This window comes from Manihot esculenta, chromosome 17 (assembly GCF_001659605.2).
Source record: "Manihot esculenta cultivar AM560-2 chromosome 17, M.esculenta_v8, whole genome shotgun sequence".
Taxonomy (NCBI): Eukaryota; Viridiplantae; Streptophyta; class Magnoliopsida; order Malpighiales; family Euphorbiaceae; genus Manihot; species Manihot esculenta.
The window spans coordinates 20321516-20340954 of NC_035177.2; the positions used below are offsets into that span (position 1 = coordinate 20321516).

At 34.5% G+C, this 19439-nt stretch overlaps 3 protein-coding genes and 2 long non-coding RNA genes across 8 annotated transcripts; 3 read left to right on the plus strand and 2 right to left on the minus strand.

Moving 5' to 3' along the window:
• Window positions 1–636: 636 nt before the first annotated feature.
• Window positions 637–4091, plus strand: LOC110605079 (lactoylglutathione lyase GLX1). The gene is made up of 9 exons (XM_021743382.2): window positions 637–790; window positions 932–1054; window positions 1147–1271; window positions 1939–2003; window positions 2092–2304; window positions 2767–2814; window positions 2940–3047; window positions 3150–3302; window positions 3878–4091. The coding sequence occupies exons 2-9, from the start codon at window positions 948–950 to the stop codon at window positions 3926–3928; spliced, it is 870 nt and encodes a 289-aa protein (XP_021599074.1). The 5' UTR covers window positions 637–790; window positions 932–947; the 3' UTR covers window positions 3929–4091.
• A 202-nt stretch (window positions 4092–4293) lies between these two features.
• Window positions 4294–10697, minus strand: LOC110605078 (arogenate dehydratase/prephenate dehydratase 1, chloroplastic). 2 transcript variants are annotated; one of them, XR_006349203.1, is made up of 11 exons: window positions 9884–10697; window positions 9384–9451; window positions 9207–9299; window positions 8915–9115; window positions 8396–8476; window positions 8210–8305; window positions 6952–7029; window positions 6729–6801; window positions 6569–6636; window positions 5721–5802; window positions 4294–4707 (listed from the first exon to the last, which is right to left on the minus strand). XR_006349203.1 is itself a non-coding variant. In XM_021743381.2 (11 exons), exons 1-11 carry the CDS (start codon window positions 10179–10181, stop codon window positions 4651–4653), a joined length of 1212 nt encoding a protein of 403 aa, XP_021599073.1. In that variant the 5' UTR covers window positions 10182–10697; the 3' UTR covers window positions 4294–4650. The 2 variants fall into 2 exon arrangements, 1 of the variants encoding a protein (XP_021599073.1); XM_021743381.2 differs by having other exon boundaries at window positions 6729–6818.
• Window positions 10353–11365, plus strand: LOC110605081. The gene is made up of 2 exons (XR_002486317.1): window positions 10353–10583; window positions 10690–11365. It is a non-coding gene; the product is annotated as an uncharacterized LOC110605081 (long non-coding RNA).
• A 1009-nt stretch (window positions 11366–12374) lies between these two features.
• Window positions 12375–15029, minus strand: LOC110605080 (autophagy-related protein 8C). Of its 3 annotated transcripts, none has more exons than XM_021743384.2 (6): window positions 14913–15029; window positions 14540–14605; window positions 13879–13934; window positions 13730–13782; window positions 12735–12853; window positions 12375–12657 (listed from the first exon to the last, which is right to left on the minus strand). In XM_021743384.2, exons 1-6 carry the CDS (start codon window positions 14917–14919, stop codon window positions 12539–12541), a joined length of 420 nt encoding a protein of 139 aa, XP_021599076.1. In that variant the 5' UTR covers window positions 14920–15029; the 3' UTR covers window positions 12375–12538. The 3 variants fall into 3 exon arrangements, with proteins under 3 accessions (XP_021599076.1, XP_021599078.1, XP_021599077.1); XM_021743386.2 differs by having other exon boundaries at window positions 14710–15015; XM_021743385.2 differs by having other exon boundaries at window positions 14765–15013.
• A 1242-nt stretch (window positions 15030–16271) lies between these two features.
• Window positions 16272–17748, plus strand: LOC110605082. Its single transcript, XR_002486318.1, has 2 exons — window positions 16272–16582; window positions 17177–17748. It is a non-coding gene; the product is annotated as an uncharacterized LOC110605082 (long non-coding RNA).
• Window positions 17749–19439: the final 1691 nt, after the last annotated feature.

Sequence of the window (19439 nt, forward strand, 5' to 3'; positions counted from 1 at the left end):
CTTCTTCTTCTTCTTCTTCCTACTCTTTCTGCAGCAGCTTCTTCTTCTTCTTTCTTCTTCTTCTTCTTCTTCTTCTTCTTCTTCTTCTTCTTCTTCTTCTTCTTCTTCTTCTTCTTCTTCTTCTTCTTCTTCTTCTTCTTCTTCTTCTTCTTCTTCTTCTTCTGCAACTGGAGAGAGAAAGCATGAAAGAGAGAAAAAAAAAAAAAAAGGAATTTCACATTAAGAGAAGGGTATTTCTGGAAAAAATTATCACCTTTCACTTTTGACTCTTTGACCAAACGGTTTAAATGGACGAAAGGACTACGAATTTGGACGGAAGAGAAAGTGAGAGACTTAAGTGTTGGGTCGCCAAAATAGAGGGACAGAAGTGTTAATTACGTTAAACCTCAGGGACTAAAAAGTAAATTTCCCTATTTTTTTTCTAAAATATTAAAATTAGTATACCAATGTTTAGTTAAAAAATTAATAACAGAGATGAGATTAGTATGTATCCGCTTTATTTTTTAAAAATAACTTATATTTAAAAATAATTTTTTATAAAAATTATTTTTTTTAAATAATTTATTTTATTTTATTTTAAAAAATAAAATATATTAATGAATTTATATATATATAGAGGTATTAACAGACCAATGAAATAACGTTGCTGTGACCAATCAATAAATTGAAAACGTAACCGACAGTGACGTTAGAAAATCCCAAAATACTACAGTAGTATATATATCTGCTAGGGTGCAGGTTGTAAAGTGGATGTTCTAGGGACATCATTTCTGCTCTTCTTCACTCTCTGGTAAGCTCTCTGTCCTCTTTTAAGTTTTTGTGTTTAGATCTCATTTGCAATTTGTGGAATCGCTCTAATTGAACTTGAAATTGAAGGATTAGCACAAAATTTTAGATGTAATTTTGAAACAACTGAGCCAATAATTTGCAGTGATTAGAACTTTACCATGGCCGAGGTTGCTCCAAATGCTGCGCTCTTGGAATGGCCAAAGAAAGATAAGCGCCGACTCCTCCATGTCGTCTATCGTGTCGGTGATCTCGATCGCACCATAAAGTATGATCCTTTGATGATAAGGCTCTTTTGTCAACTGTTATATCTGTACATAAAAATAAGAAAAAAAAAAACTATTGCGTGTAATTTGGTAGGTTTTATACTGAATGCTTCGGGATGAAGCTGTTGAGGAAAAGAGATGTTCCTGAGGAAAAGTACTCGAATGCCTTTCTTGGATTTGGCCCTGAAGAGACTAATTTTGTTGTGGAGCTGACTTATAGTATGGTGATCTCACCTTTATCCTTTTTTTTTTTTTTTTTTTTTTTTTGTAAGGTTAGATGTTTCTTCATATATTCAATGGCTTAGGATTTTCTCCGTGTTATCTGTTAAATGACGACTTACTGATAATGTACTATTTGCGGTCTCTGAATTGTCCATTCATAAATTACCTTTAGATGGGCTACTTCCATTTTGTGCCCAAACTGTTTAGTCGGTAAAATGTTCATTTTGTTATATTATCTTCTCGGAGGAGAGTTCATAATCAGTACTTTTTTGCTTTCTGTGTTCTTCATTGTCTTGTTCTTTAATACCAATAGGGCAAGTGGTTCCACCCTAGATTTGAAACAAAAAGTAGATCTTTTTTAGGTAGTGCAATATGCATATCAAGAAATGACGCAGATGATCTTATTAAGTTGTTGAAAACTGTTGAAAAGAGTAAATCTTTCTCCGGCTAATGAGTGAGCAGTTTTTAATACTGACATGGTAGACATGATATTACTTTTAAGGCATACCTATGAGCCTTTCTGCCTTAGGACATCAGTTTAAGAAGTAAAAAGGTTGGTGTTGATTAGGTAAATCATCTCAGGCATTTTAAAGAGAAAGCTTGAATAAAAGCTTAGCTTCTTTACCTATGTAACATCTGAAATTTACTTGGTCTCTGATTGCAGATTATGGAGTGACTTCATATGATATTGGAACTGGTTTTGGCCATTTTGCAATTGCATCTCAGGATGTAAGTATCATTGTACTCTTAAGAGTTTGGCACTTGAGTTTTTTTGCCCAGGTGCTGACCATGGATTCTGCATCTATTTGACTTGAAGGTTTACAAGTTGGTTGAGGACATACGTGCCAAGGGTGGTGTTGTCACTAGGGAGCCTGGTCCAGTCAAAGGTGGAACTACTGTTATTGCCTTTGTAAAGGATCCAGATGGTTATATTTTTGAGCTCATTCAAAGAGGACCAACTCCTGAGCCCCTGTGCCAAGTAATGCTTCGTGTTGGTGATCTGGATCGCTCTATCCAGTTCTATGAAAAGGTAATTTCGACTTTCTCGGACATTGTTTATTTAATTAACAAGTGAACACATTGCCACTTGTGTGTATTTCAAGTTTATGCATAATATAACTGCAAAGTCAATATGATTAGAGATTTGCAGAAAAAGATTGACTTCATTGCAATATTTACAAATTTCATCCTATCCATGTTGTGGCTTTAGTTCACACCATATCTTCCCTCCCCCCGCCCACCTGGTTTGGAAGGTTGGGAATATGGTACCAGTACCAAATTTTGGTTAGTATATGGAACTCTGAAAGCATTCAGATTGATTCATTCTTTTTTTTATTTCTGGAAATAATTCGACTCCATAGCTAGTCCAGTCATTAGGAAATCACATTGTGCATGGATACAGTACGTTCCAAAATGTTTAAGACAGTAGAGGAACTGTAGAAATGATCCAAAAACTGGCTTCATGTGGCTCTTATTGGTTTTCTCTCTGCAGGCCGTAGGCATGAAGTTATTAAGGAAGATTGATAATCCTCAGTACAAGGTAATCAATACTATGACCTACTTTATTTGGTATTTAATAACTTGATATATCTATTGACAGTAGGTGTACTATGAGAATTGGAAAAGCTTTTTGAGTTGCCTCATTTTGTAGCCTACATTTTGCAGTATACATTGGCAATGATGGGCTATGCAGATGAATATGAGACAACTGTCCTTGAGTTGACATACAATTATGGTGTGACTGAATATTCCAAGGGAAATGCATATGCACAGGTTAGTTAAAAACCTTTTTCCTTCTCTATTGGAATGCTTGTGAAATTTTATTGTGTTGAACATCCATTCGTCTGCTTGTTGTCCACTAATGTGTTACTGCAGGTTGCTATTTGTACTGATGATGTGTACAAAAGTGCTGAGGTTGTGAACTTGGTTACCCAAGAGCTTGGTGGAAAGATAACTCGACAACCTGGACCACTTCCTGGAATTAACACCAAGATTACTTCTTTTCTAGACCCAGATGGCTGGAAAACGGTAAGTTTCCTCTAGTAGCTCCTAGGTTCTAAGTATGGCTACATTATTCATTGTCAGAGAATTATTTCTATACTGGATTTTGTGCAACTGTAATTGTCTATCAAACTAAATATTAAAACAGGAAGAAAGAGGTGGTCAACTTATGATCCAAAACTAATTAACGAAAATGAAAAGTGAGACAAGTAGACATGCATGATAGGCATGTTACCTTTGAATGTCAAACATTCAACATCATTTTGATGTTCTGCATCCTACAGATTGTTGCCTATCAACTTGTCTGTCTGTTGAATTATAACTAGACTTGCATGTTGGCTTATAGTAAATATGAAGAAAATTGCACATTTATGAAATATTAAGAACCAGAAGATGTTGATATCTAAAATCACGTGGAAGCTTTCAACCACCCATGCCAGTGAGTATGGTTAAATGGAGAATAGACTGCAAACGTGGCATGAGATTGAGCATATGCATAAAGTGCAAAGAATGTTAATATTATCCTTTATATATTCTCATATTTTATATCATCTTTATTCATCGACGAGCTCGTGTATTGTTCCTTTGGATCATTTCTATAGGTCCTGGTTGACAATGAAGACTTTCTCAAGGAACTTCAGAAGGAAGAGTAATTGCTTAATTTAAGTGGGTTCTAGCTGCACCGCTCATCCATATGCTACTATTATATGAATAAGTGTGATTTGTATCTAAAGCAGCTGGTATTCCTGTTTCAACTTTGTGGATGGAACTAAGTGAACACGCTATATTTATATTAGAGAAGCATGTTTATACTAATTGGTAGTATATTGTGGCTTCGTTTTGGCTGTTAAATTTTACTGGCCCATTCTGCTGTTTTCTTTTTATGGGAAGGTAGTAGCGAGAAATCACTCGCAATGGACCAAATCTGTTGAATTGCAATATAATGATTACCCGACTAACATGTTATTTGTAACTAACCAGTTTGAGCTAACTATCATATATGCCTCATTTAAAGGGATTGAAAATGCAAATTTAAGTGCACTAATTTTATTCCAGGAACAGGAATTTATGTCCTTGTAGACTTGCCTTCAACTATTACATCTACAGAAACATAATGTTCTGATATTCCTTGTCAAGGGGATGAAAAGAATTGTGAAAGAGAAATATGAAAGTTTTTTTAAGTGAAAAGATACTGTTGGCATGCTGCCATCTCATCAACAAGCCTTGATCACATTCCAATAAACTCTCTTCCAGTTCCAGGTTCGCTTGGGCCATGTTAATATATTTATGTACAGCAAACGAAGGCTGAATTGTATCTTTGTTGGTGGGTTTCAGAAATCATGATAACCGTAAGAATAGATGCCAAGGTAAGTTTTTATACAGCTGTATCCATAGGGTAGCAACCAAGAACGCGAAGAAATCTTGCAAATTCCTGCAAAAATGAAAGAACAAAAAAAATTAAGTACAATCCTGGACTATTCTTATTCAGAACGGTTCTTGTGGCTCTTCTGGTCCTTCTGAGTGTAACCACTCACTTTCAACTATATCTCAAGTAAATGAAACTATTTGGGATTATTCATTGACGTTTGAACTATAACAATAACCTATATACTTGAATATTATAAAATCAGAATAATTGAAAACAACTTAGCCATATCATCAATTTTTTTATAGAAAAGAAAAAGTAAAATATAGTTCCATTTCTTATTCATACTTTAATAAAATGAACAAGACAAGAGTAACTTTGTTGTTTTATAAAAATTTGGGGCTAAGTGAAACCATTTCTAACTATAAGTCAATTAGTCGGGTGTATTCAATAGATTTAGATTTTAGTTCAAATGTTAAGAGGGTTACTTATAAATAGTATGGGGATAAAAATATGTATTTGGCCCATACGTTATTAAGAGCTGCAGAGTTCAGTAGGAGGCCAGCAGGCACAAGATATGCAGACAAAAAAGAAAAAAATACAGCAATAGACAGCTAGCTTCCATATACAATTATTACTGTTAAAATGCCAGATCAAGAACATAATGCGCTTCAAATTAACATTTTCTTGTCTCATATCAAGATGAAGAGATAGGTTCCATCCACGCTTCCCCAACAAGGAAATAAAACGGCCTATTTGATAGTTATGGACATGAACAGATTGCAATTCGAGAAGTAAATCCTTCTCTTGTGCAATAATCTGTCTACACCGTGATTGGTTTATAAAAAGCCGACACTTATTTCTTGTCATAAATAATCACAACAAAACCTTCAGAACACTTATAAATGTCAAAAAATTAGATTGTAAATGCCAAAAAAGGGGAAGAGAGTGAGAAAGAAAGAAGAAAAAAGAAATTAGATCGTAAAAAATTGACAAGGAAAATGTAGCTTATGAGTTTGCTTTGTTCAAATGTATGAGAGTTGTTTGCTTAGATACCATACATTATCAAAAGGACTAACCTGCAAATGTCCCAATGCATTTTGAGCACGAGGTTCTGCCATAGAAGCTTCAAAGTCGATATAGAAAAGGTAGTCAAAGTACCTGTCACAAGAAATACATCTCTGGCATAGCAAACACATACTCCAAAAATATATAAAAAAACTACACAAGGTTGCTTTAACAGCAATATGGTTTCAGAGAAGTTGTAAAAGAAAAGAGTAATTGAATTTTATCCTCTCTGATATTTCAGTTTCCCTGAAATAAGAAAAGTGAAAACTTAATACTTATGTATCAGGTATGTTGAGTGAATGCTTGTATTTTGGGAAGACATACAAGAAAGTTTACAATGCAGCAGTAAAAGGATAAACAGTATCTGAATTGAAAAAGGTACTTTTGAACAAAGTGTTTTACGAAATGGATAATTACTTCTCATCCAAGCATTCAAACCTCGAAATTAATTTCAAGTACATTTTAGCATCATTATTGAAATTTCAATATTTAACAAAGATAATGAAAGAACAGAGGCACCAATTACCTTTTTTTTCTTTTTCTTTTTTCTTTGTTACAGAAAAATATTATGATCACATTAAGTTACTTTTTGTTTCTGCAACCTGTTTTTCTATAATTTACAAATTTCTATAGGCACATAAGTATAGTTGTTATATACTTCTTGATGAAGCTATCACTACCACTGCCCAATCGTTCATCCATCGTTAAGACGATGGTCAATTGCTTTATATCACAATTTGATTATTCTTTCCAAGTTATTCACGTAAACTTGCATCCACAGAATCTACTAGTGTGTGCCTGAGAAATAGGACAGTTCATATCCAACCTTACAAATAATTCCCAAAAATTTATCACTTACTTGGCACTCCCCTTGTTGGAACCATCAACTACCCTTAAAGGACGATTTTTTTGTGGACGACTCTCTATCTGAAAGTTGATAAAATTTGATAATAAGTAGAGCCTTTGTAGTTCTGCATACAATGGTTAAACAACAAAAACAAGCTTGTAGTTAAGGTTACCTTTGACAAATTAATACCCCTCAAAGCAAACACTGCCAATGCTTTGAACAGAACACCAGGACCTTCTTCGAGGCTGAAAACAATGCTTGTCTGAATGGGGAAAAACTTATGACTACGTACAAATGATGAATGGAAAAGCTTCTCTTATTCTCTTAATATTCCAAAATAAGAAAAAAAAGGAAAAAAAAAAGATTACAAAAGGCTGGGTAACAAAGAATAATACCTTATGAGGCCTGTCAGTTCCTGGAATAATAGGTTCTCTTGCAAGTATCAAAAAGCGGGTTATATTGTCATCATCATCCTGATCAGCATGAGTGGTGAAAATTTGGTGAACTTTTATAACCAATTTTCTTTTCTTTCCAAATTCAAGCATAATGGAGTTTAAGCTTTAAATACAAGTCTTTTACAAGCTGAAGTACTTACAACTTACAAGCACTACCAAGTTGAACTCTTAAGACCTAATCCTGAATCATATGCATGGCATTGTTTGCACCATATCTTCTCAACCAACATATTTCTTTAGTATTAGGCATGCAAACCAGTAAGCACATGCATGAAATCTCAAGGTTTTTCTCCAAGAATTAGTCTCGAGGAGGTTATCAGTGTGGCCAAGGGTAACAGTTGCTTGACTTGGGCATATTTCAAATGCTAGGCTATAATTCTCCACCAAAAAGATGTCCATGGAAATAATACTCCCACCAAATACTAGGCTCTATAATTCTCCACTAAAATTCACATCCAACATCATTGACATTGAAATGTCCAAGGACACTTGAATGAAAAGTTAAGAGACTAACAATGAGCTGTTTCTAATATATCCTTTTACAATAAGATCAAACATAACACTGCTTTATTTGGCATTAGGAGAAAATGTAATTAAATGTCTATGGGGAGAACTGTAGTTGTCTTTCAAACTTCAAGGTTTTCCAAATAAGTCTAATTATTTATGTAATAGAAAGGTCTGAATATGAAATTGTGGGATGAAGGAGACAAATGTTTCTGCTTCATGCAGAAGGTAGATACAGCAGCAATACAAATTTATATGATGGAGAAGCAAAACCTTTTGTCATTTGACTTCCCCTAAGAAAAGAAATTTCTTAATACAAATGGTTAACAAAGTATGGAACATACAACTACTAGAAGAAAATTTTATAGGCTGCAAGTCGCTCCTTTGCACACCTTTCATAGGATTGTATTTTTTATGAATGACACCTATGATTTAAGCGATTAAGCCCTCAATAACTAAATTTCAGAAGAAAAAACAAATTAACAGATTGATTACTAGCAGGTGAATAATTAGACAATAAGAATAACATCAACCATTTTCATAATCAATAGTGTTTAACTTAATCAAACACAAAGGTCTTTGCTGTTTTACAAGTATCTGAAACTAATCTCAATAAAGTTTTACACACTGGTAACACCATTTTTCTAGAAATTTTTATGAAGAAAATCACAGAAAACTGAAGGTGGAGCATTACCTGGATTTTTTCTGCAAGCATTTCAAGACCATAGATTTCTGCTGCTCGAGCGCTTGCGATAGCACCAGTTTCTCTGATGCCACAGATAGCTACTGTCTGTTGCAAGCATTTTAGCATATAGCATAACTGTTTCTAGTATGATTCAGGGTTAGCATAAAAGTGGATTCAGATCATTTTGAAGAATACCTGAGCAGCACCAGCTGTATCATCAGTGCTAACTTTTACAACACCTAACTCACTCAATATCATCGCACAGTGGGAAAGGGCCTGCAAGTCGGAATATTTCAGAGAGCAGGACATATTTCGTACCAAAATTATCAATTCAAAGGCAAAAGCAATAATTAAAACTGTAATCTTTTACATCCAACTTTCAGATGTTATGCCATCAAAACTATGGTAAAAGCCCTCTAAACTGTAATGGCCAAGAGTTAAATGTAGTCATTTTAAATGAATAGTAAGAGTTCCACCGCAATCAGATCTCCATAGGCTAGATGACTACCAGTTAATTGCTGTCTTTTAAGCAATGAAAAGTTACCATATTCAGATCAGTTCAGAAGCTCTAGTCATAAATAAGTCTGCTCAATCACATTGACTACAAACTAATGAGGCTTGAATCTAACACAGGAAACATAGCTCGTATATTGCCAGGTGTCTTCTACAACAAACAACAATGAAATGGCATGCAACAGAACAGAAAGGAGTAACCTGGGGGTGGCTCAAGACACGTTTTAATTCCTCCTTTTGTACGCCAGGCAAACCCAACAGGCAATGGTTGACTGCCATCTGCACCTCTCCCACAATATGCAGCCTATGTTGAAGGAATAGATCATAATTACGGTGGATGCTGCCGCCAACTGAATTCTCAATGGGAAGGACTGCTTTATCCACTAACCAGAGTTCAACAGCCTGCTCAGAGAAGTTCAAGAGAAAAAATGTGAGAGTTATATAATGCTCAGTTCAGAAAACAAAAATTATTATACATAACGATTAGATGAACCTTGAATGCGGCTTCAAAATGTTCACATGGGACAGTTTCACACGTGGGGTATGCTTTTAGTGCAGCAGCCTCACTATATGCACCTGCTATACCCTAAAAAGGGCACCAAAGCAAAACAAGTATAGCTAAAAAGGAAATGGATAATGGAGTCATAATAAAGAATGCTGAACTGCTTACCTGATAAGCAACCCGTACTTTTATGTTGTCATCTTGAGATGCAGAAAGATCTGCTGCTGATAATGGTTCTGCAATTCACAACAAAATGCAAACTTGATTAGTTTACACTTACTTTTTCTAATAAATAGTTACAATGATCCAAAGCTTAAAATTTTCTATGGTATCTTCAGCAGCCTTTCAGCAAAATAATAATTCCAAAATCTGGATAACCAACCAAATAGATCCCATGAGATAAAAATTATTCAGTTGTCACTACTACTGAAAGGACATAAGTTTACCTAGAATAAGAAATTGATCCTTACTCTAATTACAAGAAAAAGCATTATCTTTTACAAAAATCAACAAATAACCTATCCATGCACACAGAAATCACGCGGCATTTCCAATTTTATGCTAAAGAAGGCTTTTAAATAAGTAAGTTATACAATAATTCGCCAAATAACCATCCAATTAAAGTTAACAAGAGCTTAAGCTGGAAAAATATAATAGAACGGACTCACTAGGAAGAAGGTTCAAATCCTTGTGAATGACACTGGACTCAGTGTCCTGAACCCTATCAATTGCCCCAGAAGGCTCCACCTCAGGAATGAAAGGTTTCTCATCTTCAACAGGAGTGATAGCTCTCTGAGGGAAAACAGCCAAACGACAACATTCTCGTCCAGAGAACCTATTAAAATCCCGATTGCACCTCAGATCAAAGCGAAACCCACATCGTTTGTATACCAAATCTGACCCGCCCATAATCGAAAGAGGCCTCATTGTGCTAACCCTGATGGTTCCAACAGCCCTCGAAGCCATAAGAGTATTTAAAAAGGAAAAATCAACTTTCACAATACAAATGCATACAAAAAAAACACAGGGCAGAGGAAGAAATCATGAGAAAGACACAGAAGAGTTGTTGGGATTGAGTTTTGGTGAAATCCCGTACAACATTTTCATGAAAGTGGACGAGAATGTTGATGGGAGCATGGACTCATGGACCCCAAAAAACACACATGAATCCTGAAATTCTATGGTCTTAAGTGCTGCAAATAAGTGAAATGATTTTCATTTGATTACTTCAACAATAAAAACCGTCTTTGGAGAGGAAGGGAGAGAGACAGGGGAAAAGAGTTAAGTGTTTCCAGATAGATATAGAAAGAAAGAAACTTCTCCCTTTTGCGAGAGGCGCAGGACGGCGGAGGCAAGAAGGGGGGTCTGGTATGAGAATTACGTTTCCTATTTGCTTAACTTCTCCCTTTTTTTTAAGCAAACTGATGGGGCTATTATATTTTTGTTTTCATATCCTATTATCTACATCCTGTAGTCTGTTGGTAGTTTGGCACCACCCACCAACTCAAGCTCGGGACATGGTCACATGTGAAGGTAAGCTATGTCTATCTCACTAGATCCTTCACTTCTGCCTACAAACAAGGTAACAGCAATAAATTAAGCGTTGAAACTCAAATTAAATGTTAATTGTTCTCCTTAATCGCACTCTTTGAAGCATGATTCATGAATAGAGAAGTGCTAGCTGCACAAAGTTTATTGATATACAACACACTAAACAATATACACCCCAGTTTCAAGTCCTGACATTTTGCTAATGGAGGATGGATAGCGTCATCAGAGGATGGTATCAAGTACCCATTTCCTCATCTTCGCCGTCCACGTCGTCATCTATTTCAACAGGGTGGCTGAGGAGTGGACGAGCAAGCAGCACCAGCATAAGCATGACTATCCGTGCTTGTATGAATTTGTTTAATTTTAATTTTTTATAGTTGTTTTGTTAAAAAGCCAGGGAACAAGATACTGTACTGGGTGTACTGGGTTCTTGCTGCTAGGGTTCATCAGTGGGTTGTTTCCTCTCCTATGTACTGGCTCGTGGATGCTTCTTCTCTGCTGGTTCATATATTTCAGTTGCAAGAAGGGGAAAGAAAAGGGCAATTGATCATTCGGTTTTGTTTGCTCATCCTTATCGTTAATTATTATATTGAAATTAATTCGAGAATCTCAATATTATAATATCAAAAATAACCCACTGCATATCTGGGGTATTAGAGTCTTCTCTCAACTAACCCAGTTCAGATTTAGTAATTATCTGTAGTTAATTGAGCATCTAAAATATATATTAGCCAAATCGAAATCTTGTATCATATGGACTCTAGAAAAAACAGAATAAAAACCCGATGCCATCAGGTTATTAGCTTGTCGAGGAAAACATAAGCTGTGGTCTCTAATGGAATACTAGGAGGTAAAGAAAAACATTAAGCAGCAAACAATTTAGTCCTCTGGATACATAATGAAGGAAGAGAAACATTTAAAAACCAGCTGAAAAATATAACTATTAAACTCGAAGTAAAAGACTGTTTTTTTTCCCAAAAAAAAGGAATTAAAAGAAGAGACGTCTTCCCAGAAAAAGGTAAATTGGCAAGTCTCCTTTCGGAAGTACAGTATGGAGCTATCTACAGGTGTAGCATTTTCCTTTTCATCAGGCTTATAGGTCCTTAACCTTGATCATTTTCCATCAACTCAGTTTCTCAATCCAAGCCCCGTTGGCCTAACACCACCAGTTTCTCTCTCTCTCTCTCTCCCTCTGAATGAGCTTTTTCTATTTTCTCTTTGAATCTGTATTCTTTGGAAAGTTAAGTGCATTGCCTGGATCTTTTCCTTGCTTTGGTTGACCTCTTCCCTTTTGCCTTCTTGGTTGATGAACTGTCCTAAAATTATTCACCCCACCATAGAGCTAGATACATTGAATGATTGCTGTCTTATTCTATTAGTAGTAACTAGAAATTTTCATCTGTTCATGGTTTCCAATGAGTTTGCTCATTCTTCGGTTTCCATGCAGGTATTCATCCTTTCTTAAAAGACAATTTCAGATTTTATTTTCTTTGCCTTCTGTTCATGGAAGAAAAAAAGTTTGGGGTTTCATTTGTGGTCCTCGAACAGAACAAATATAAATAATCTTGAAATAAGATCATGCCACATTATTTGCAAAAGAAGAAAATATGAGGATTGAAAATCAGATCACTGGAATTTAAATGAATCCATTCAGTTCCAAGTCCCAGAAAATAGCATTTGCGTAAATCCAAAACAAGATAAGCAGAATAAATAAGCTGGTTAGAGCATTAATCTTAACAGACAGCAGCCGATACTTTACACCTAATTTTCATTTACATGCACGAATTCTGTTGCTCTTGATGGAATCCAAAGGTATTCTCCCCACTGTAAGTCATGTAAAGAAAACCATCTTCATCCTTGTTTTCCTCATAGATTGCAGACATTAATGCAGCTGAAACAACATAAGAATTTTTATCAAACACTAGAATATTTTACCAATATAGCGATTTATACATCAATGTTACTCACCAGTTGAAGGTAAAGTGTCCTTCACAAACACAAATATAGCCTTTTCAGCACTGAGCTTAATCCTTTTACGGACAACGTAGACAAACTGCCCCACTGTCAAATCAGCTGGCACAAGATACCTGTATTTGCAACAAAGAAAAAAAATTAAAGGAAAGCTACAATCAAATTGAGTTGGCAATGCCATTCAACGAACTTTGTAATGTAAAAATACATGTTAGCAAAGAAACTTTGTAGTTGTACACTATTAATTTGTGGGCATTATCTTTGAATCAACAAATGAAAAAGCACTTACCAAACCTTCATATAGACTTAAGAACCTAAATTTCTTGGGAAAAAATGCAATTTAACTAGCATCCATAGAGATATCTCATATAAAACATGCGAAATGAAATGAATCTTATAACTAGATAGGACTTATTTATATATACTTATTGCCGATAGAAGCCATTGTTGGATTTGCTTAATGATTTGAACTATATTCACATTCATCAACAACTTCTATGTTCTGTATGTGTGCGCATGCGTGTGTGTGTGTGTGTGTGTGTGTGTGTGTGTGTGTGTGTGTGTGTGTGTGTGTGTGTGTGTGCATTGGCGTGTGTGTTTGTATAGCTTAGTGTAATCTCTATAATTTTGTTCCTATATCACTAGAGAACCGTTCCCCAAATACCAGTGTGATGTCCACTGGCAACATTTTGGGGACCAACTGGCAGCAAAAGTCACACCAAAAAAAATTACTACTGCTGCAAAAGATTTACCTTATTTTCCACATGAAAATATTACGACAAGCCTATGAGAATAGGCAATGTCACATGCATTACTAAAATAGGCACATCTACCTAGAAATAAGTGAAGCACTGAAAATTGAATGAATATACAACTAGAGAATGTCTTATTATTGCAGGATATATAACAAGGAGTTCCTGAAAGTATCAACTTCAGGCAAAATGTGAATGATAATGCGAATGTGGAGAGTATAAAGAAAGAATGCTACTAACTTCTTCTTATCAATATCAGGAACATCACTCCTTTCAGCCTTTTCCACAATAACCTGCATCACATGCTCAATCAGATGATAAGCATATTGAATAAAATGCATGGAAGAGCCCAAATCTAGATTGACAGAAATTTAGAAACAGAATCTTACAGGTATTCTGTCTGGATACTTCTCCCTGATGCGAGCAGCTTCTGCTTGCCTCCTCTCTGAAAAGAAAAACAAGAAAGCAGGCACAAAGAAGATAATAAATTATATAGTCGTTATAATTCTAAATTAATTGTTCAAATTTTATCTTGAACATATGGTGGACATCATACATAGAGTTCGAGTTATACACCAATTGACAAACAAGGGATGAAGATAGATGTTGACAGAAAAAAGCCATAACTTCTGTTTTATAGTTGAGGAAAGAATCAGGCATTATATCAGTTAAAATTCATTCTATTCATATGCACTGAGAAAGATCTCATTTTGATCTATAGAGAGAGTGGGGGTCCAAAAATAGAAATTCTTCAGTCAACCATCAAAATTATGATTTGGAAATAATGGAAACTAACGCATAAATGCACCCCATCAAATAAATAGAAAAAACTCGTGACCAATCTAAGTCATCCAAAATCTCAATTTCAATTTCATTTTTCAATAATTATTTTGGCATTTCAGCAAGTATAATCAAGTTATGCATAGAATAAACAGCAAGTGCCCCAGTAAAATTAGGGAGTACCCATACCAATATTTAAGATTGATCACATCAGATATGTATGAGTTATTAAAAATTCGATAGTTCCAAACAAAAAAATGACAAACGAACCTCGTGGATGTTCAAGCTTGAAGGAACTTTTAGCCATGGCTATAGCCGACCTTCGATTGCAGTTCTCTGCGAATTTCACACACGAAAACATCACAACCCCACAAATTCAGAAATCTGCTCCAACTAACGACCATAAAACAAAACAAAGAAAAAAAAAACTGCTTCTATACCGAAAGAAACAACAAACTCAAGAAGACAAGCAAAGATTGAAACTTTGAGACATACCCAACACGAAAGGAGATAATTAGATGAGGGAATTAGGGTTTTCAAAGAGAATTGATTGATTGATCCAATTGAAAGTTATGAAAAGAACTACCCAAAAAGGTCGATATCAGATAGACAATTATTGGATGCTTCAAAAGCAAAAATTAACCTTCCATTTAATATAAAGGAAACTTATTAGGGTTTCATTCTGATTCCCGCACGAAACCTATACTTATAGGATGATCAATTCTCATGCAACTCCCTTTCGCAAGTTGGAATGGGTTGGATTACCTCCGTGTCAAGCAAAATCTATGCATCGCCGCGTCAGCAAGAACATTTGCCTCATCAAAACGACGTCGCTAGTTGTTGTTTGGGCCTTTGGGTTTCTTAATTGGTTGGGCTTTGTTGAAAAATGTTTTATATATTATTTTATTTTAAATTTATTATAAACCAAATTTAAATAAGTTATCATTTTGAAGTCTATTTTAAGTGCTCCAGGTTTGTTTGGTCTTCATAAGGATACGGGGAAACGAAGCAATCCTTGTACAACATGGGTTGTCGGTAGCTACAAATTAATGCACATGTCATTAATACATGGGCGCCAATTGGCCATAGGATTCTTTTTTTTTTTTTCCTTAAATTATTTTATTATACATTTGTTTTTAGCTCCAAAATGTTTTAAAAGTTTTTTTTTTCAAAGACAAGTACTTTTAAATTAATAATTAAAATTTAATTTAATTTTTAACTCTTAAATAATTTGATTAATATACTTAAATAGTGAATGAATTAAAGATTTGAGATTAATATATATGAGAAAAAAAGATTAAAAAAATATTAAAAAATTTCAGGATGGTAATATTTTTTTATATATTAATATTAAATAATTCAAAATTAATAAGAGTATATATGTAAAAAATAAAATTACAATATGGCAAATGAAAGGAAGTAAATATTTGAAAAAAGAGAAGTCGCTCTAAATGATGAAATGCTTCTGACAGAGAATTGAAGACTGGAGTTTCCTTCTCTCGGGACATGTCTGAAAAGGACACTGCCAATTAATGACAATTATGGATTACCTCAAACTCACCAATACAAATTAAATTAAGGAATTGAAGCCACATTGCTTGAGAAAAAAATATTTTAAAAAGAAATAAAAAATTGTTCATGATTGTGTAAGAATTTGATGTAAATCAGGTATTAGTAACTTAACTTCGTCAAAACAATCCATCTGTTTTTTTTAATAACTCATGGAAAAAAAATACGAATAGCATTAATTATATATGGTCCCATGAAAATGCAAAAGTGTCCTTAATTAGGGCGTCAATTTCCACGACATTTCTTTGCAAAGATTGCAAGATTTTGGTACCAAAGTTGTTTCTTAGAATATCAGCCAAAATCAACCTAGCTATAGAGATTAAGGGTACCGACCAAGAAGACTTTAACTCTCTTGCTTTACGCTTTTCCATTTTGAAATTCCAATGCCCGGCCTTCTTCATCCTCATAAATACACAAATTGAAAGCTCAAGGGATCTCATCAATGAGCTTTTTCTGTTGTCTCAAGCTTTAAATTTAATATACCCACCTCTTTTTTGTTGTTGGGTTGGTGGCAAATTCAATGCTTTAACTTCTTCTAGGCTCAACATCCCATCCCCTCTCACCTTCCCCCATCTCTCTCACACTCATACTCCCATATTAAATAATGGTGATCTCACTCACAGGACATCTCTTATTCACTTTTAAAAACCACTACTTCTCATCTTCTCTGCCTCCATTGCTTCTCTTTCTGCATTCTTTCTTTATGGTACTAGCTAGTTTCTTGCAGCTCCTTGCTAATATCAGGTTATATGTATTACTTTTTTTTTCTTGGTATGCATATACTGTGTTTTTTTTTTTTTCTTTTTCTGTTTATACATATACAAGCCTGTCTTAAATTAAAGAATAAAGAACAAAAACGAGATATTGGTGCGGTTCAATCAGAGAGCAGTGCTCTATGAATAGAGCTTTGTTGTTTGATTGAGCCGTGCCAATATCACGTAGTACTGTATATAAATCTCTTTTTTGAGGTGCCTTTTCTTGTCTTTTCTAGCTAGCTCCACGACTGATTTTTTTTCTTCTTCTTTTTTTTACGACTCCACGACAGAATAATGGGTTGTTCTATATAGAGTCTGATTTGATGTCTGAAAACAGATCGAGGAGGGTTAATATCTAGAGTTGCATGCATGCGCAGTCACCTGTGAACTTTTTTTATTAGCAATTTTGCATTTTTGTGTTATCAAACAATTAATGTATTATTTTCTCATGTCTACATCTCAAGATTCCATGGATGATTGCTATATATATAGAACGCAGTGGATTCCACAATTAAAGATCTTGTCGTATAAATATATAAAAATTATATTGGATGGTTTAATTAGTATCTTGTTTTCTTCATAGATATAATAGCTGAATTTTTCCCAGAGAGAGACAGGTGAGTAATGAAGGTGAGATAAGTTGAAAAAAGAAACAAAAGGAGTTGTATGATCAAAGTCTAATGTTTTATCAGTTAATATTGATTTTCTATTTTCCTTTGTTTCAGAAAAAGAAAACCCTAAGTGTAAATGAACTTTTCCGGTGGTAGGTGAAGAAGCAGACATAAATTTTCCTCTGCAATCGATTGTTCCTTCTGGGTAAAGGTCGACCACTTTGCGGACAAAGTGATATGAGTAGGTGACCAGATTTGATCTTCTTCTCTTTTTCATTATTAACGCTTTTTTAATAATCATAATAAAGTTTCAAAACCAAACCCCTTGTAAAAAAAGGACGAAAAGATATTATTATTATTATAACTTTTGGGCTGTATGGTTGTGGGATTACTTTTTCTATTACGGGTTTGTTAGGTCAAGTCTGTTAACTATCCACTGTAGCAAAAGGCAGCAGGTGGTTTATTATTCGAGCAAGAAACTGATTTTCCTGCATTGGAATGAAATTGAACTCCTCGAAGTTCATCACGGGACTTTTTTCATTTTTACTATTGATGTTTGACAACCTACGGCTAATGTTCCCTATGTCGTTAGACACTGTCCATAATGGATTAACTTCTACTTTACATACACATAGTTTATGATGGATCAAATTTAGCCAAGAAAAAAAAAATCTAATAGAAAGGTTTGCTTCTTCCGACTGCTAAAAGCTGTGTTGGTTCCTATAAGCATGAATTAGTTTTCAGTTTGATGGAGGAGTGATTTGATAAAGATTCATGTTCGGCCTTAGCTGCTGCTGCTACTTTCATCTCTAAAGTTGAAAAATCTTAGTATCTATTATCCTTTATCATGTACACAATGATAATTTTATTAGCTGCTGCTAATTTTATTAATGACATGTACACAATGAAGCAATTTATCATATTCTATGCTAAACTGTGATCTATTTGTCATTCATCAATTCAAATTTTCAGTGACGATAAAATGGAAAGATTATGTTATAAAGTTATTTCCTTCTCTCTAACAAAATTTTCTTGGCATCTAAAATGAATAATCAAATTAATAATAAAAAAGTTTTGAAATTTTGGACTTCATTTCCAGCAAAGGCAACAAGTTGCACCACTGCAGATTGCTATAGAAATAGCAATGTTTGGACAGTCGGTGGAGGCACAGTAGTCATGGACATTCCATTAATCCAACTCACTAGCACACCCAACAGAATAAGCAATCTTGAGATGCACCATTTGTAATAATTAATTTACCAATTGACTTAAATGCATATATAGTCAATTCAACCACTAGAAACTTATCAATTTTATACTATCTTGGTCTCTCAATATTTATGACTTAAACTTTGTACACTCAAATTAATAATTTAATTTTAAAAAATTATAATAATTTATCTAAATTACCTATTTTTTTCACATGATTTAATTAAAAATTATTAAAGATATATATAGAAAGTAAAAATTAATATTATTTTAAAATTCTCAAAGTAACATATAATTTGAGATTTTTTTTTTAAATTATAGTTATTGTGGAACGCACGTAATAGTGTAAACCTACCAATCATATACTGGTTAACGAAGAACATTCCAGCAAAGAAGTTGCCCAGGCAAAGGAAAGGAGTTTTCTTGGCATCACATTCCTTGCAGCAATCTTTCCTCTTAACTCTACCCCTCACTTGATAGACATTTTCTTATCCTTTTCATTCATTAATAAGCTTTCACTAGTAATTTAAACAACAAAAGGAAAAATTTGCATAATAAAGAACCTACTCATACAAATCCAGAACCATAATGTTTAGAAAAGAAAAAAAAATCAGTGAATGCCTGATTTCAGGTGCATACACAGAACATACGTTCTCCCTCCACAAGGTGGAGCTTTTTTTTTAAATCATGCGTAATTAAAAAACTACTTATCAAATCATGCATAATTCGAAAATATTTTCGAATTAGGTATGTCAAACAAGCATGTTTAGCAGTTATAGTGCCGAACATGCATGTTCGACACCATTGGTTTCGAATAACCCATTGTCCGACACCAATGGTGTCGAACTGCCACGGGAGCAGATTTTTCGATACCAATGGTGTCGAACAATTTGCTCCTTACCACGAGAGCTCACTAAACTGCTCTTGTGATGACATACGTGGCATGTTCGGCACTTAGGGTGTCGAACATGCCTGTCCAGCACTTTAAGTGCTGAACGAGCTATCACCTCAGGGGTGTAGGGGTAC

Bases quoted from the DNA above. Each gene is read 5' to 3' on its own strand.
- LOC110605079 (XM_021743382.2), top strand. From the start codon at position 948: ATGGCCGAGGTTGCTCCAAATGCTGCGCTCTTGGAATGGCCAAAGAAA. The intron at 2,305-2,766 runs GTAATTTCGACT...TTCTCTCTGCAG, and splicing joins CTATCCAGTTCTATGAAAAG to GCCGTAGGCATGAAGTTATT. The intron at 3,303-3,877 runs GTAAGTTTCCTC...TCATTTCTATAG, and splicing joins ACCCAGATGGCTGGAAAACG to GTCCTGGTTGACAATGAAGA.
- LOC110605078 (XM_021743381.2), bottom strand. From the start codon at position 10,181: ATGGCTTCGAGGGCTGTTGGAACCATCAGGGTTAGCACAATGAGGCCT. The intron at 8,306-8,395 runs GTATTCTTCAAA...TGCTTGCAACAG, and splicing joins ATACAGCTGGTGCTGCTCAG to ACAGTAGCTATCTGTGGCAT. The intron at 4,708-5,720 runs GTTAGTCCTTTT...TCATTTTTGCAG, and splicing joins ATGCATTGGGACATTTGCAG to GAATTTGCAAGATTTCTTCG.
- LOC110605080 (XM_021743384.2), bottom strand. The intron at 13,935-14,539 runs GTTCGTTTGTCA...TTTTCTTTTCAG, and splicing joins CAAGCTTGAACATCCACGAG to AGAGGAGGCAAGCAGAAGCT. The intron at 12,658-12,734 runs GTGAGTAACATT...ATGTTGTTTCAG, and splicing joins GGACACTTTACCTTCAACTG to CTGCATTAATGTCTGCAATC.